A 16,954-nucleotide genomic window follows, 5' to 3' on the forward strand; every position below is an offset into this window, starting at 1 on the left:
ACTCCGCCTCCCGGGTTCATGTCATTCTCCTGCCTCAGGCTCCCGAGTAAGTGAGACTACAGGTGCTTGCCACCACGCCTGGCTAATTTTTTGTATTTTTAGTAGGAAAGAGGTTTCACCACTTTAACCAGGATGATCTCGATCTCCTGACCTCGTGATCCACCTGCCTTGACCTCCCAAAGTGCTGGGATTACAGGCGTGAGCCACTGTGCCCAGCCACATTTATTACTTTTATAATGAAAACTTAACTTTATTTGTTAAGTGGTTATAATGATAACCATTGGGGTAAATACTTATGATAGGTATAGGTATGTGATTATTAAAAAATGTTTAAAATATTATGCCCAGGCTAACAAATGGGGGGTGGGGCGTGGAAGTTACGATGAGATTATATGTAACTGCTACTTACTTGGCAGAAGTCTTACATGAGTGAAGTTTCTGGTTAATTACATACTGAACATAGAGCTGAATTGTTTAAATCATTTCTTTCCCATTGGAATCAATTTGTTAATAAACAACCCTCCAGTTTGGCATGTAATTTCCTTATTGGCGTCTTTCTAATTTACTAGTATGGATCCTTAGAAACCAATAATTTTGATTGCTAAGAGAGCCTCGAAAGTTAATTTACAAGCCTGATTAGGATCATACTTTTAACAAATGAATTTTTACTTTTCAACAAGTGTCTGTGTAGGTTTACAAATTGACCCATATACACTCACCACATCTTTGCTGAGGGATAAAGAAAGCACTCTTGATACTACTCCAAGTGGACATCTAGGGGAAGGCAATAAAGGCTTGAACTTTTCAAAAACAATTTCATGATTTGTCTAATATTTAATTTATGCATAAAAGATGGCAGCATAAAACCTTGCTTAATCAGGATTCAAACAGAAGATACAGGCAAGGTGAAATGAATCACCAATTTTTCTAAGTATTCACCAGAAACCCCTTTCTTCTCCTATCCTTTAACAAAGTCTTTCTAAAGGGGGATTGGTCACAAGTAAATAAAACTATAGAAACAGACTTCATAATGGTGAAAAGTTGGCTTGTCTTTCTGGATCTTCTCTTGACCAGAAACTGGGCACCCCGTCTCCTCCTCCTCCTCTATTTTATTTATTGAAAAGAGAGAACAGTATCTTGCAAGTATGTGGGCTATCTGAGTTCAAATTTTGGTTCTGCTACTCACTACCTTTGGATATATTAATTGGCCATTCTGAAGTTGGTATTCTGTGTTTAAAATTAAGATGATAATATTACCTGGCAGCTTAATGAGAGTTTAAAAAAGCAAAAGCACCTAACAATTTTTGTCTGCACCTAACAATTTTTGTCTTCATTAATAGATATTCAGTAGGTATTCCTTACACTCTGCCTCCTCAACTTGGTATAGATGCTCATTTCTCTGAAAGATGGAGCACATTACATTTTATGTGTCATTTTATTCTTCAATATTTGTTTCACCCTAAATTTTTCTCAGCTCTTTTTTTTTAATTTTTATTTTTTTTGAGAGCACACTTCGAAAAGAAGGAAGGCCTAGGCATCTTTTGAGATGAGAATAGACTGGCAAGGGAGAGCTTCTTGGACCACTATGTGCTACGTGCTGTTGTCTTGGAGTAAACCTAAGTGAAGTTATGTCCTGGCCTGTTTCAGAGGTTGCTGGGGACAATATCAAAGAAATTTACAAAAAAATGTCCTAAATCACCGGTCTTAGGTAAATAGACAGGAACGTTCAATAATTCATTCAGTTAAGCACCTTTTTTGTGTTAACCACTGTTCTAGGTGCTGGGGTGTAACAGTGGGAAAAGCAGAAAAAAAAATCTCAGCCACCGTGAAGCTTTACGTTCTCGAAGGAGGAGACAAATGGTAGGTATGGTAAAGAAGTAAAATATATAGTCTTCAGATGGTGGTCAGCATCACGGAGAAAGATGAAGCTGGAAAGGGACTGGCTACACCATTGTTCATGGAGGTGCTATTTTTAAACAATGTAGCGACGAAGTCATAAAAAAATAAACAGGTAATGTTTAAGCATGAACCTGAAATCAGTGAGGGAGAAAAACGTGAGGGAACAGCCAGTGCAAGGGTCCTGGAGTAAGAGAATGCACAACGTGAGGGCAGACCAACAAGGAGGCCGGTGTGACTGGGGCAGAGTGAGCAGGAAGTGGGGGTGTGAAGACACCAGGCAGAGAAGTTACCAGGAATAGATTATGGAGGGCCATTTTGGCCATTATAAGAAGCTATGCAAGGTAATTAGGCAGAAGAGAGATATCATTTGATTCATGTTTTAAAAGACGCATTCTGGCAGCTGTTTTAAGACTAGACTGTAGTGGGACGAGACAGGAACTGTCTGGGGCAACAACATTTGGAGTGAGATATGGTAGTTGCAAAAGCTGGAGAAGTCGCAAGGAGATACTGATGGAAGTTCTTACATGTTTCACTGATTTCCTCTTCCAGGAGGGCCAACAATACCCCAGTTGACCAACAATATGGAAATTAAACCCACTGGCATTTATAGGAAACTAGAAATATTCAAGAAAGTATGAGCAGCACAATTAAATTCTATAGGGAGCTCAAGATTATCCCCCACTCTAGTCTGGAGGAGGAGATCTTGGAGAGATTCAAGCTGGACCTTCCATGGGATTCTCACCCCAAAGACCATCTTTTGGGATCTAATTCCTGCTTCCTTTTGGCATGTCTCTTGTGTGATTCTTTGGACATTTTTTTCTTTCAGCCACCTCCCTCTTTATGAGATTATTTCTTCCTCCACTCTCCCTTCCAGGTAGTTTGGGCTGCCTAACTCAGAGAAGACTCCTTGCAGGAGAGAGCCAGGGCTGCAGCCAGTCTGAGGACAGATCTTTTGGAAGCAAAGGTCTGTCTACTGTAAAAATGGAGGGTAAATTCTGAAGCAGTTTTTGGCTCTAAGTGTCTAGTTCCTGCAAGCTTGTCTAGTCTGAGCGTCGGTGTCTTCATCAATTGAATGATGCTGTCTTTGAACCTACCCATATACGCCAGAGACGGCCTTGGAGCTCAGAGCTCTGTATATCTGCTTGTTTGTTTGTTCCCTTCCCCAGAGAATACATGCTAAGGCAAACAGTGTACTTCCCCCAGAAGCCTGCTTCTCATTTTTCATCCCATTACTAAGCCACTTAGAGTAAAGATTCTCAGGAGACTATTTTCCTAAAAGGCATGGACACGAGCTAGCAGAGGCTAAAAATATAGAGCGCTACAGAAAATGTTTAAACCAATGCATAAATAATTGAAAGTTAGAACAATCTACTGAGATCAGTGGGATGTTTGTAGGTTAGCAGGTAAGGGTTTTGGTATACTCCTAATCATTTGGCTCCAATTCACTGGAACTTCTACTTCTTATCTTAATTTTTAGAATGAGGAAACCTAGCCACTAAAAAGTTAAATAATTTTCCTGAGGTCATCAAGCTTACAGGTTATGCAACTGGGTTCTGAATCTAAACAGTTTGATTCTAGATGATATATTCTTACTCCCAATGCCAGGTTAACCCCAAACCTAGGTTATCGCTGATAGTTTGGAGTTCATAACTGTAAAACAGCATAAGTTTAGTGGAACACTGGTGCCTGGAAGATATTAACAGATCTTCCCTAAACAAGGTCCCATGGTAAATACATATAGGAAATGCTGAGTGAGATTACACTGAATAGGTTTCCTCTCTGCAGAACTTCTTAGAATCTTTAATAAGTTCATGTGTACTATGGCTCTCTAAAACCTAGATGTGGAATTTTTCAGATATAATGACCCTTGGAATTCTTTTCTGATAAAACATCTACTATCATACCAATTTTGCCAAAAAAAATGTTTAGGAAACACTGCTGTAAAGTATAGTCTAGATTATTTCATTTGTTTTGCCACTTATTTCCTTTAATTTCATTTTATAGGGTCCAGAAATGTGTTGTAAACTCCACAGCTTAAAGGTCTTGTCCGTATTTTCATATATGACTCACTTCTCCACCTCATTCACAAAGATGTTGGGAGAGGTGTAAATACACAAGCACACTATGTGCACCACAATCCCCCACTCTGCCAAGTTATTTTTCTTCTGGCAAATGGCTCCACACCAGCTATTATTGGCCATTGCCACTTTTCTATAAGTGTTCATGAACAATGCAAGTCATTCATTCTAGATTTTCATTAAAAAAAAAAAACTTTAAAATCAAGGTTTTCTACTCTCCCTAGTCTTCCAACATCTTTCTCATCTTCACGCTTTCTTGAAGATTCCTAATGGGGTTCATAGATCACACATGGAAGGGGTAAAGGAATAAAAATTGTGTGAGCATCTTCTGTGGCCTCAGAGTCACACTAGGCATAGCAAGATCAATAAGTTAATCACTGGCAGATCTGGGATTTAGATGCCCAATATCAAGCCTATATTCCTCCTACTCTTTATATCATAACATGGGGCTACTATAATGTTTGGTACCAAAGATATGAATTCATCTATGGGCAAATAGTGATCTCTTGATTCCTCACAAAACCTTGGCCCCAGATAGTTCCCTGATTCACCCCTTTGTAAGTAACAGATAGGTGATGGGGTGAAGTCACTAGTCCAAGGACAGAGTCCCAAGATCTACCAGCCATGCTTCTCTTGGTTCTCAATATTTTGTTTCAACATACGCAGTTTAAAGATAATTCTCTTTACAATGAAAAGAGATGCAAAATAACTGCTGTGCCATTCTGCTTTCTCACAGCAATTGGTTTTTCTCTGATTAAAAAATATATATAAGCCCAGAGGTTTTAGCATAATAGACCTAGGTAAATTTCTGAAGTACTACCACCTTCTCTACCTTAGACAAGCTACTGAGTCTCTGAGGTTTAGTTTCCTCCTCTCTAAAATGGGTATGGCATCTCTGACTCCCCATAGCACTGTGATGAGTATTAAATATGACTTAATTCATGTGAAGTGATAACACAGTCTCTCATGCACAGCAAGAACCCCTTCCCAGGCAATAGCTTAGAACAATGGTTCTCATTCCCGACTGGGCATCAGAGTCACCAGTGGAGTTTAAAAAAAAATTCACAAACAAACAAAAATCTAAAACCATGAAAAAATGACTGAAAATGTTGATTATATCAGAATTTTAAATTTCAACATGACAAATTATACCATAAACCCGAGTAAAATGAGAAAGACTGGGAGAAAATCGTTGTAACACACGTAACAGTATTCAGAGCATATAAAATGTCAAAAAATCAGTAAGAAAAAGGCACACTTGCCAAAAGACAACCATGTGTAGACAAATCACAATTTACAAAAAGACAAATTATAAATGTTATGAAATATGACCTACATCTCACTGATAATCAGAAAAATGAAAATTAAATAAATAAATTACTGCATTTCACTCATTATATTGTCCAAGATTAAAGGCAATAATAAGCATATATTCTTAAATCTATAGAGAAATCAGTATTCTCATGTCGAACCAGTGGGAGTGTAAATTCTGACAGGACATTTGGAGAAATACTTTGTAGTTCTGATTAAAACTAAAGATGTCCATATCCTAGGACCAGATTCCACTTATAGGTATCTACTCAAAATAAATGTCTGCATATTACTTACCAAAAAAATTGAACAAAATACTGCAGAATTGTCTGTGACTACAGAAAACAGAAAACACCATGGATGCCAAAAATAGAGGGATGATAAATAAAATATGATACACATATATTAAGAACTATACTTCAGAAGTTAAAAGTTATGAACCTGCTCTAAATGTGTCAACACGTATACATTTTTAAATGTTGCATTCACGAAATATATATATAGTAATTCTTACTTAACAGTTAATAAACATTCTGAGGGTTTTACATGCATTGAGTGATTTAATCTTTAGAACTACCATATGAAGCAGACACGATTACTGTTTCCATTTTACAGATGAGGAACTGAAGCACAGAGAAGACAAGTGACCCTCTCTAAGCCACAGCCCTACATACATGGAGTCCATCCTCTTGGCCACTCCATTGTGCTCACTGAAAGAGGTTGCAGACCAATGTGCACAGTATGACATTTGTCAATATCAACATACTTTTCCAAAGGCCTGGAAGGAAATATGCTAAACTCATAATGATGCTGTCTTGGCTAGAAAGTTTGTAGAATGATCAGGATAGAGGAGAGATCAGAAAAGACTGTAGCTTTATCTTCTATTTTTTTTTTCTTAAGAAACAATATGTTAATTTGTAATTTTTGAAACTGCAATTATACAGGAAAAATTGAAAGTGATATGTCAAAATGTTAACAGCAGTTGATAATAGATGGAAGGAATATTAGTAGTTAATTGTCTTGCATTTAAATGCATTTTTCAATATGAAAGAACAAATACCCAGAGACAGACACTCTTGCCCCCTTCCCCCAAGAATGGGAGACTGGGACCAGGATATTTGCATTTTTTAAAAAACTCCAGAGTGATTCAGATGTTCAGAGATATCTGTATTTGGCAGAGGTGTGGGGTGCAATAGAAAGATCATGGGTTTTGGAATCTGAGATTCAGAGTTCAGTGCCATTTCCACTGCACATTAGCTGTGTGATCTTGAGTAAATTACTCAGTCACTCTGAACCTCAGTTCCCTCATCCATAAAGTGAGAGTACTACCTTCACTTAGTTTAATGCAGATTAAATCAAGAGTCATATGTGTCCAGCTCATTGCATAACGTGGTTCTACAAATACTAGAATTTGATTCTTTTAACGCAGCATCATTTTTTTTTTCGGGGGGTGCAGGGGGACAGAGTTTCACTCTGTTGCCCAGGCTGGAGTGCAGTGAGGTGGTCTCAGCTAACTGCAACCTCTCTCTCCCGGGTTCAAGCAATTCTCATGCCTCAGCCACCTGAGTAGCTGGGATTACAGGAATGCGCCATCATGCCCAGATAATTTTTGTACTTTTAGTAGTGACAGGGATTCGCCATTTTGGCCAGGCTGGTTTGAATTCCTGGCCTCAAGTGATCTGCCTGCCTCGGCCTCCCAAAGTGCTGGGATTACAGGTTTGAGCCACCATGCCCAGCCTTAACTCAGTACTTTGAGTGATTGTAACATTTTGCCAGGCTGTTACTAAGGTGAGAAGTATACTGGCCTATATAATGTCTACAGCAACTTTTGAAGTATGCTTGGAAAAAAAAATCAATACTCACTAGCAACCCTTCTTCAGTCACCCACTATAGTGACCTCTGTTTCCTCTTCTGTAAAATGGGTGTAATAACATCACTTACTGACCTGTGTAGTTGAGTTTCTGGATAACGCTTCAGAGAGTTCAATCAAAGTTCACACACATTCATGTGACCCCCCCACACCACCACCACCACCACCACACACACACACACACACACATCTTGAGTGCATTCCATCCAGTTCTGATAATTTAGTTACTTGTTGTTTATTTATTAGGTTGAAAACATTCTGTTCATTTACTATTATTTAATCTATTAACTCTGACTTAGGCCTAAGGGGCAACCTCTCAAGGAGAAAACGCTGATTATCTAATACAAAAGCTAAAAAGTTAGGTGCATTTTACAGATACATTCTTTCTCATGGACAGTTTGTTGCTCAGAAAATGCTGTCCCTCTTCTCTACACTCATTGCTTGCTCTCACTCAGACATAAATTCTCCTCCCCCAGGTTTAATTTTTTTAAGGCAATTTTTAAAGAAAAATTTTGATTTATGAAAAAATAGAAATGATAGCACAGAGAGTTTCCACATAACCTGGACTCAGTCTCCCTCATTATGAATATCTTACATTAATGTGGAACACAGGTTACAATTAATGAAACAATATTGATGCAGGTTGTAAACTAAAGACCATACTTTATTCAAATTTCTTTAGTTTATATCTAAAGTCCTTTGTCTGTTCTAGGATCTCATTCAAGATACCACGTTACATTTAGTCCTCACGTCTCTCTTTTTTTTTTTTTTTAGACGGAGTTTCACTCTTGTTGCCCAGGCTGGAGGGCAGTGGTGCGATCTCGGCTTTCTGCAAGCTCTGCCCCCCTGGTTCAAGCAATACTCCTGCCTCAGCCTCCCAAGTAGCTGGGATTACAGGTGCCCACCACCACCCCCAGCTTTTTTGTGTTTTTAGTAAAGACAGGGTTTCACCATGTTGGCCAGGCTGGTCTTAAACTCCTGACCTCAGGTGATATGCCCGCCTTGGCCTCTCAAAGTGCTGGGATTACAGGCGTGAGCCACCGTGCCTGGCCCGAGTCTTCATGCCTCTTTAGGCTCCTCTCGGCTGTGAAAATCGCTCAGACAGTACTTGTTTTTGATGACCCTGAGAGTTTTCAGGAGTAATGGTCATGTATTTTGGATAATGTTCCTCATTAGGATTCATTTGATTTTTTCTCTCATGGTTAGATGGAGGTTACGGATTGTGGGGAGGAAGATCACAGGGGTAATGAGCCATTTTCATCCTACCAAGAATTCATACTATCAACATGACATCACTGATTATGTTAATTTTATTTTATTTTTTTACTATTAAGGAAAGGTTTATTTTAATACTCAGTTTCTTTTTGAATAATGTTGATTTTGGTCACATGGCTGAGGTGTCTTTGTCACATGTCACCACTGTAAAGAGACTTTTCCGCCCCTTCCATGTGGTACTTTTTGGGAAAAAAAGTCACTATAAAAACCCACTACTTAAATTGTTTGGAATTCTAAATAGGAGATCTCTTTTCTCTACTTATTCACATATTCAGTCACAAGATTTAATTATATTTAAAAACTCAGGGTAAAAATTAATCACCTCTGGTCAGGCCTGGTAGCTCATGGCTGTAATCCCAGCACTTTCGGAGGCCAAGGCAGGCAGATGACTCGAGTCCAGGAGTGCCAGATCAGGTTGGGCAACATGGTGAAATCCTGTCTCTACTAAAATTATAAAAATTAGCTGGGCATGATGTGCCTGTAGTCCCAACTACTGGGGAGGCTGAGGCATGAGAATCGCTTGAACCTGGGAGGCAGAGGTTGCAGTGAGCTGAGATCGCGCCACTGCACTCCAGCCTGGGTGACAGAGTAAGACCCTGTCTCAAAAATAATAATAATAATAATAATAATTGGTTCAAAAAGTGAAAAGATACTTTTAAAACATTTTTTAACTTAAAAAATGTATTAAGTTAAAAAAATTTTCTTTAGATTGAATTTCATTCTTAACTGAACACAACATATATAAAACTCAGGTTCTGTTGAGGATATAAACATGACTCAAGGTTCCCTTCTTGAAGAAACCATCCTCAGGGCTAGACATAAATGTACACACTGAGCAAACAAGGAAGTGCTGCAGTTAAACATAAGAAGTGCTTTGGGAACACTGAGAAGATCGTAATTAATTCAAGGAAAGCTTCATAAAAGAGGTGTGAGGTCAGGGCCAGCTTCTGGGATGTGCAACCAGTGTCCAGTGTCGGCCCACAGGAATCACACTTGGGGTTTCATGTTCTTCATGTTCTTTGCAACCTTCTTGAAATTTGTTTGTGTTTTTTTTGGTTTTTTTTTGTTTTTTTTGTTTTTTTTGAGACAGAGTCTCACTCTGTAGTCCAGGGTGGAGTGCAGTGGCGCGATCTGGGCTCACTGCAAGCTCCACCTCCTGGGTTCACGCCATTCTCCTGCCTCAGCCTCCGGAGTAGCTGGGACTACAGGCGCCCACCGTCATGCCCGGCTAATTTTTTGTATTTTTGGTAGAGACGGGGTTTCACCGTGTTTCACCGTGTTAGCCAGCATGGTCTCCATCTCCTGACCTCGTGATCCGCCTGCCTCAGCCTCCCAAAGTGCTGGGATTACAGGCGTGAGTTGAAATTCTTAATAACGACTTTTGAATTTGTGTTTGATAAGCAAAGTCCAATGGGACAATGAAGCACATGCTGGGTATTTGGAGACTCAGCTCATGTGTAATCACACCATTTGCCCTCTCCTTACCTTCTCAGCCATGGTTCTAAGGGCTTGCTTTCAAGCTTGTTGGACCTCTGGGCCCACACAGCCTTCCCCTCCCTGGTCTTACCTCACCACCACTACTGCCGTTTGCCCAGCGTCATGACCAGGAGGCATGGCCTTTGCGGGGAAGCTCATATTCAGCTGCCACTCTCCCCCAACCCTGGGAGATCTGGCAGGGGATTTGGCGGGTGGTTTGGCTTTAGGCAAGCTTTGTTTCCATTCTCCATCCAGAGGTTACAATCTCTTGGGGGATAGCTTGTCACTGTGGGTTGGTGCAGCAGGCCCACGGAAATGAAACATGGATTTCCCCATCCTTGGTAGAGGCTTAACTGTCAGCCCAGCACTGGCTGGAGAGGGAACCCAGCAGTTAGAGGGCCACTGTGCCCAGGGAAGGAGAGCACAACTAAATGGCAAATCAAAAACACCATAACAGGACATGAGAGAGACCACAGAAGACAGGACAAAGTTATATATTTTAGTACTTTTAACAGCGTTGTTTCCTCTTTTTGAGGAAGATACCCCACGTTTTCATTTTGCACTGGGCCCTGCAAACTATGAAGCCCATTCTGTCTGGGGCAGTACTGAATAGCAGTTAAGAGTGTCTGTAGGTTCTGGAGTCAGAATGCCTGGGTTTAAATGATGTCTTCAGTATTTACTAGCTGTTTGACCTTGGGTACATTTACCTAATCCCTCTAAGCCTCGGTTTCTACCTCTGAAAAATGGGAGCAGAAATAGCTCCTACCTCATGTTATTTTCATAAGACTGAATAAGATCATGTCTATAAAGTTACCTTTTACTGAGATAATTTCTCATGCTCTGCCTTCCCTCCCCAGCTACTCAGAATATTTGCTTCCCCTGATAGATCCTAAAGGAGGCAGTTTCTCTTCCTTACAATTTCTGTGTATCCCCCATCTTCCTCCCCACCCATAGTGCTGAGAACATCATAGGTTTTCACAAGATATCTAATCATATCCAGTCATGCCACAAAATGATTTGTTGATTGCATGCCCAAACACACTGAGCACTAACTATGTGCACAACCCTGACCAATGTGCTACCCCTGCCTCCCAATCAGCTAGAGAGGTCACAGGAATCTCAGTATAAAGCAATGCATTTTCAGGTGGGACGAAATCCCAGCAAAAATATTAGCATAGTACTTGGGAGGAATCTGGATGAGGAAACCTATTTGGAATTCTGTGGAGTTTGGCTGCCCAGCAAACACCCAAATCAATATTTCCTAAACTCTATTCCAAGATGTTAATAAATGTTCTTAAAATAAAAAAGGATCCACAGTCAAGTAAATTTGGAAAATAATACATACATTTCTCTCTTTAAACGACTTAGTATAATTAGTTTTAGAGACTCTAAAAGTTCTATAATAAAGAAATCAGGTAAAATAATATGCCCAAGTTTCCCAAGTTTATTAATTATGGAACCGCTTTAATCATAAAACATTTACCAATGTCTTGAAGAACATTAGCTATTTTCTAAAACATAGTTTTGCATTAAGCTGCTTGAAGCAAGGAACGGTGTCTTGCATATTATTTTATACCTACACATAGAAGACAATCAATATTAATTTAGCGAATAAAAGAATTAATATGTATTTCTCGTTTTTGTCTAGTCTTTAACTGTAGTCGTATGTGACACATGTGATTACATGTTATGTGAAATGTAATCACATGTGTCACATATGATTATAGTTAATCACACATGTGATTAGGCATTTTACAAAACACATTATTTCATCACAAAGTTCCTGTTGAAGCTGACAAGGCACATATTATCAGCACTATATTATGAATGGAAAAACTGAAGCTCAGACAGATTGAATGACTTAGCTAAGGTCACACAGTTGGTTAATGTAAGAACCTGAGCTGAAATTCAAATCTGCCTGTTCGAGATCCTGTGTTCTTTTCATTGCATCTAACTAGAAAATAACATGGAAGTTTGCTACGACATTATCCAAGACAAACATGAATGTAGCACTGACCTCAAATAAGCGCAATACTTTGGCCAATGCACCAACTTCTTCTTTGAGTGAGAAGATCAGTGATATGGCACCATTTTGATTGGCATTGTCTTCAATATAGCTTGTTTCCTACAGGATAAGATGCATTTGGTTAAAACATTTTCCACAGTTTAGCAATTCATTCCTATTAAACCTCCATGGACAAAGCAAACATGAACTCTTTCTTCTAGTTAAATTTTGCAATACAACGAGCTATATATATTTCATACAGAAATATGAAGTGTGGTGGAAAATAAGTAAGTCCAAGGCAATTAAATGATCAATGATGCCACTGAGTCAGTTGTCAACTTAAGGAAGCTTCAATTATTCATTGATGTAACCATTCAATCCTGTAAATCCGATACTTTTAATGAGCACCTACTAGGTTCCAGACACTATTTGGGCTCTGAGAAATTTAAAGATGAGTAAGACAATGCTCTATCTTTTAGGAGCTCACAATCTAATTTAATAGACACATATATAACAAACTGAAAGATCCTTAGAGGTGATATAATATGGTTTATAAAATGTCCCAGAAAGATATTGAGAAATACAGTGTGGAAAGTACAAAAAATGGAACATGCACAGGCTTTTGAGTCCTAACACCTGGATTGGAATCCTCTCTCTTTCATTTTCCAGGTGGACTACTTTGGGCAAATCACTCAGCTTTCTTCGTTTTCTCATCTGTAAAAGCATGCTAATAACAAGCTCTGTCAAAACAGTATTCAGATGATGAAAAAAGGAAAAGAACAGTTTAAAAAGAATTTTGAGAAATATATAAAAATGATGAAAATATTATAAATACACAAAAATGACCTCTTGACCTTTGGCAAAGATCTCGGGACGCGTTAACTTGCTCCCATATGCTGAGATCTGAGATATCCAATTGTTGAAAAAGAGCCACAAAATCCATGAAAGTATACAAATAATCCATTAGAAAAATAAACTTAGTCTTAAACTAAATCTAAAAGAATGTCCAGGATCTAGCACTTACTGTGTGCATGTGACAGAAAACCAAGGTTGGGGTTAGGACTGACATTCCAGAGTTTGCTAAAACATTAGCCTAAGTTTAAAAATAATACATAAAATTCTATGTGTGCCCACAATAAACAGCAGGTACCTAAAACTGAGAAGAAACAAATTTGCAGAACAATTACTCTCTTGTAAGCAAGTTAATGAAATTAATGGAATGGATGTTACATCATCTCAATGAGAGAAGGCTGTGTTAGGAAACTCTTAGTGACTCAGAATAACAAGCCCTGCATGAATACTGATGACCCTTAGCAAAAAATTCTTTCAACTCAGAAAATTCAGAGTTTTGCCAAAACATCCCCATGAAACTGAGGTGTGAGGGAAAAAACAAATTTATCAGCAAGAGTGATTATAGGGAGCTTCAAATGAAATGGAAGACTAAACCGTTAAATATCCCTATTTTGATCGTGATGTTATCTTTCTAAAAAACTGCTTAATACCCCATTTATTTAGAGCCTATAATTTCCGGGTATTATAATAATCACTTGATTTGGATTATCTCATGTAATTCTGGCAACAACCTAAGAGGTAGGTTTTATCAGGCACCAAGTGCCTCCTTTTATTGATGACAAAATAAAGGCTTAGAGAGGTTAAGTAACTTGCCTATATTACACAGTTAGCAGTGGAGCCAGGATCTGAAACCAGGTCATGTGATCTCTGCATACTGTCCATGAATCACAATCTCTTGCAGCCTCTATTCCCCTTCCCCCTTTTAAACCCTGCCAGAAAGGTACAGATGAGTCTCTGACTTCAGTCTTCTTCCTACCAAAGAACACTGAGCCTTCTTTCCAGTGTCTGTGAAATGACAAAAGATATTCCTGTTTCTAGTTCACTTGGCAACACTTTTCTCCTGTTGGCTTCCAAGAAAAGTAAGATATTTCTGATACATGTCAACAGGTGCTACCTTTGACTAGGGCAATTCAGACTTGAATGTACCTGGGCTAAAGCTGAGTCACCTCCCAATCCCCACCCCACTCCAGTGTGTGTTCAGCCAATCACAAGTCTGATCTCGTCTTCTCCAGAAATGCCTCTGGGCATCAGGTCCTTTCTTCGTTCCCACTGCCGTCGCCTGAATCCATTTCTTAGTGGCCTGCATGGATCCAGCCTGACATTTTTCCTCGTGTCCTTCTTCTACTTAGAATCCCTCAAACGCTCTCTCCCCATGGCTTCTTGCTGATGTTTGGCAGTTTCTGGGGTACCTTATCTCTGGAGGCCCACTACAGAACCTCCTTTCCAGCCAAGCTGCTTTCTTTCTTGCCTTTTTAGCTCCTCATTAGAGTAATCACCAAATTTCCCTTTCCAAGATCTCACCTTCCTTAAAGGCTCTTTTGGATCTCACTTCTCTTGGGAAATGTTTGTGCCCCTCAGCCCAGGTGCACAATCACTTCTTTATCTATGCTTTCCACTTGACATTTGATGCCCGCATGGTACTTTATAATAATTAACCAACAGAAATTGATTTGTCCTTAGTGCTCATCTAGTTAAACTCCCTCACATTACAGGTGGGGAAAACTTAGAGCCAAAGGGAGAAAGTAACTCACCTGAAGCCACATAGGTAGTGGAGGCTGGTCAAGAACTCCGGCTCCTAATTATCAATTGTTCTATATAGTTTCCTTTGCTATGGACATAATATGGGAATTTAGTCCTCTGTTTCTTGCAAAGTAAAAGATTTACTCTGGTCCAGTCACCAGACAGTCAATACCACTGCTAACAGCTTATAATGCAGTTCCCTGGGCTTTACCTAAACCTATTAAATCAGGTGTCTTAGAAACTGCCATTTCAAAACCATCCCGGGTGATTCTTAACCATAGAAAATTTTGGAACCATTGATAAATATGCAGCCTATTTTTTGAATTATAACTTTTCCCTAAATGTGTCTGCAAATTCACATTTACTATATAACAAGACACTACTTTTGTTTGTTATTAATACAATTTGTGGATTCTCAATCTTCTAAGTGCTCTATAAAGAACTTTAAACCCCCATCCTTTCCTGATGAGCTCGCTGCCCCTAATCGCTTCCCACAGTCGTGGGGACCCTATTGCCAGCAGCAACAAAACTATGTGGAGGATGGAGCCAGGACCTGTTCTGGGATCACTCTGACTCTCACGCTGTTCCTCTGTACAATAAGTTCTATCTCCTAAGAGCCACGCACCATTTTCATAAGAAGTTTTTTTTTTTTTTTAAAGATTCAAAAAAAAAAAAATCAGTCCAAAGTTGGGCAGTCTTTCTAGTTATATTAACGTTAACATCAACCATTCTTTTCTCTTCAGCCTCCCTGTTCTCTACTGACAACTCTTCTCCCTAATCCTACAGATGACAGGGCGCTGCAGACTCACATTACTTCCCGGGTCTAGCTTTATGACTGAATCTCAGAGTCCAGGAGTAGACTTCTTGCCATGGGTAAATATATAGGTTACATTAGAGAATGTATTCTGCAATTCTTCACCTCAAGAAAATGCCAACAAATCCTGGAGGATGGAATATACCTTGGGCATTATTTCCAAGTCACATTTAGGGTTCTTTCACATTCCATGCCCAGGGCTAACTCTTGGTCATTTTCCTCTCTGCTTAGTTTCTGCCTCCCTGGTCTGAGTAAGTTTCTGTCTGAATTCTCTTCATGCCTCATCTTCTTCCCATAATGAAAGGAGGATACTTACTCACAATTTTGCCATTTTGACACCTGGCTGAGAGCACTTTATAAATATTACAAAAGAAATCTAGAAGGACTCCACATCCCACCTCAGATCATTAGGGACCAGCCCCTTCAGTGTACAGAAAAGTAAACAGACAACAGAGAGGGACAGTAACTTGTCCAAAGACACACAACTAATTGGTGGCAGTTCTGGAGGCCAGATCCCCAACCCCCTAAAGCAATGGTCACTCATTCCTGTGAAAGTCACCCAGGACAGATGTTCTCCCACTTAGAAACAATTGTTGAGGACATTTGTCTGTTGACTTCCTGGACATTCCCATCAGCTTCCAAAGAATTCAGACTTCTTACTGAGCTTAGGAAACCAGGAAGCACCAGCAGTCTTCAGACCTCTTTCTCTGGAGGCCCAAATTCCCCTACCTGAGCAGCTCAGGCTGCTGTGGCTCACCTGTCCAAAGTCAGAGAGTTTCCTGACCAAGCCTGGGTTTTCCAGGACGGCAGTGGACATGCTGGCTCCCCGGGAGTGAGGTCTCTGGCTTTTTAGGGCCTCAGGTACAGACAGGTTTGCAAACAGCACGTGGGGTTGAAGGTTTTAACCTCGCATTAGGGAGGAGACGAGAGTTACAAAGGGTGTCTCTTGCGCAATGCATCTCCGCACAGTAACGCCCCTCGTGGGCGTTGTCCTGACGCAGGAGGCCAGGGCAGCCGGCCCGATGCTCCAGGTCACCTGCCCAGGACAGGCCGGAGGGGAAGGGCTAAGGGAAAGTGTGGGGGATGCGGGAGGCACCACTTGGCTGCCCGCCCTGGGTAATGGGAAGACACCAGGCAGCGACCGGCCACCCAAGCCCCAGAAGGTTTAGGCACTTCCGGGACTCTCGGAAGCCTGGGAAGCGGGTTCTCTGCAATTGGAATAAGCTTGCGACCGTCTGGTATAACAATTATATGAATAATCCGCCCCCCTTACCCCCAGCTGAAACAGTCAGGATTCTCATTTAGATTTTTGTGGTTGTTTTCCCTTCTGTTAACCTCTAAGCACAGTGCCTTGCTGTGCGCTGACTTCAGAAAACTACAGCTAGAGGGCACGTGAACGCTGAGAACAGCAGGTAAAGAGCAAATGTAAGAGCCATCTGGGTTTAAATCCAGCCTGGTGTTCTCCAGCTGTTCGCATAACTGCTCCTGAAGCTCAGAAAAGAGGGTGGTAGAGCCACCTTGCTGGAAAGTTTTAAGAATAGGAATAAAGAAATGCATTAAAATTTAGTGCAGTTCTTCCACATAAACACTCAGTAAATGGAAGATACTGTTTAAAAGCATGTCCACATAAATTT

General features: G+C 40.1%; 1 protein-coding gene across 1 annotated transcript in view; it reads right to left on the reverse strand.

Annotated features, from left to right (window-relative positions):
- PAH (phenylalanine hydroxylase) overlaps positions 1-16,602 on the reverse strand; it is a 72,541-nt gene extending 55,939 nt beyond the window's left edge. Inside the window, exons 1-2 of the mRNA XM_025403094.1 lie at positions 16,078-16,602; positions 11,927-12,034 (exon numbers count right to left, since the gene is read on the reverse strand). Coding sequence (XP_025258879.1) covers positions 11,927-12,034; positions 16,078-16,137 — 168 coding nt within the window. The 5' untranslated portion in view covers positions 16,138-16,602. The remainder of the gene's footprint in view (positions 1-11,926; positions 12,035-16,077) is intronic.
- Between the last annotated feature and the right edge of the window lie 352 nt (positions 16,603-16,954).

The sequence above is a fragment of the Theropithecus gelada genome, chromosome 11, assembly GCF_003255815.1.
Source record: "Theropithecus gelada isolate Dixy chromosome 11, Tgel_1.0, whole genome shotgun sequence".
In the NCBI taxonomy this organism is placed as follows: Eukaryota; Metazoa; Chordata; class Mammalia; order Primates; family Cercopithecidae; genus Theropithecus; species Theropithecus gelada.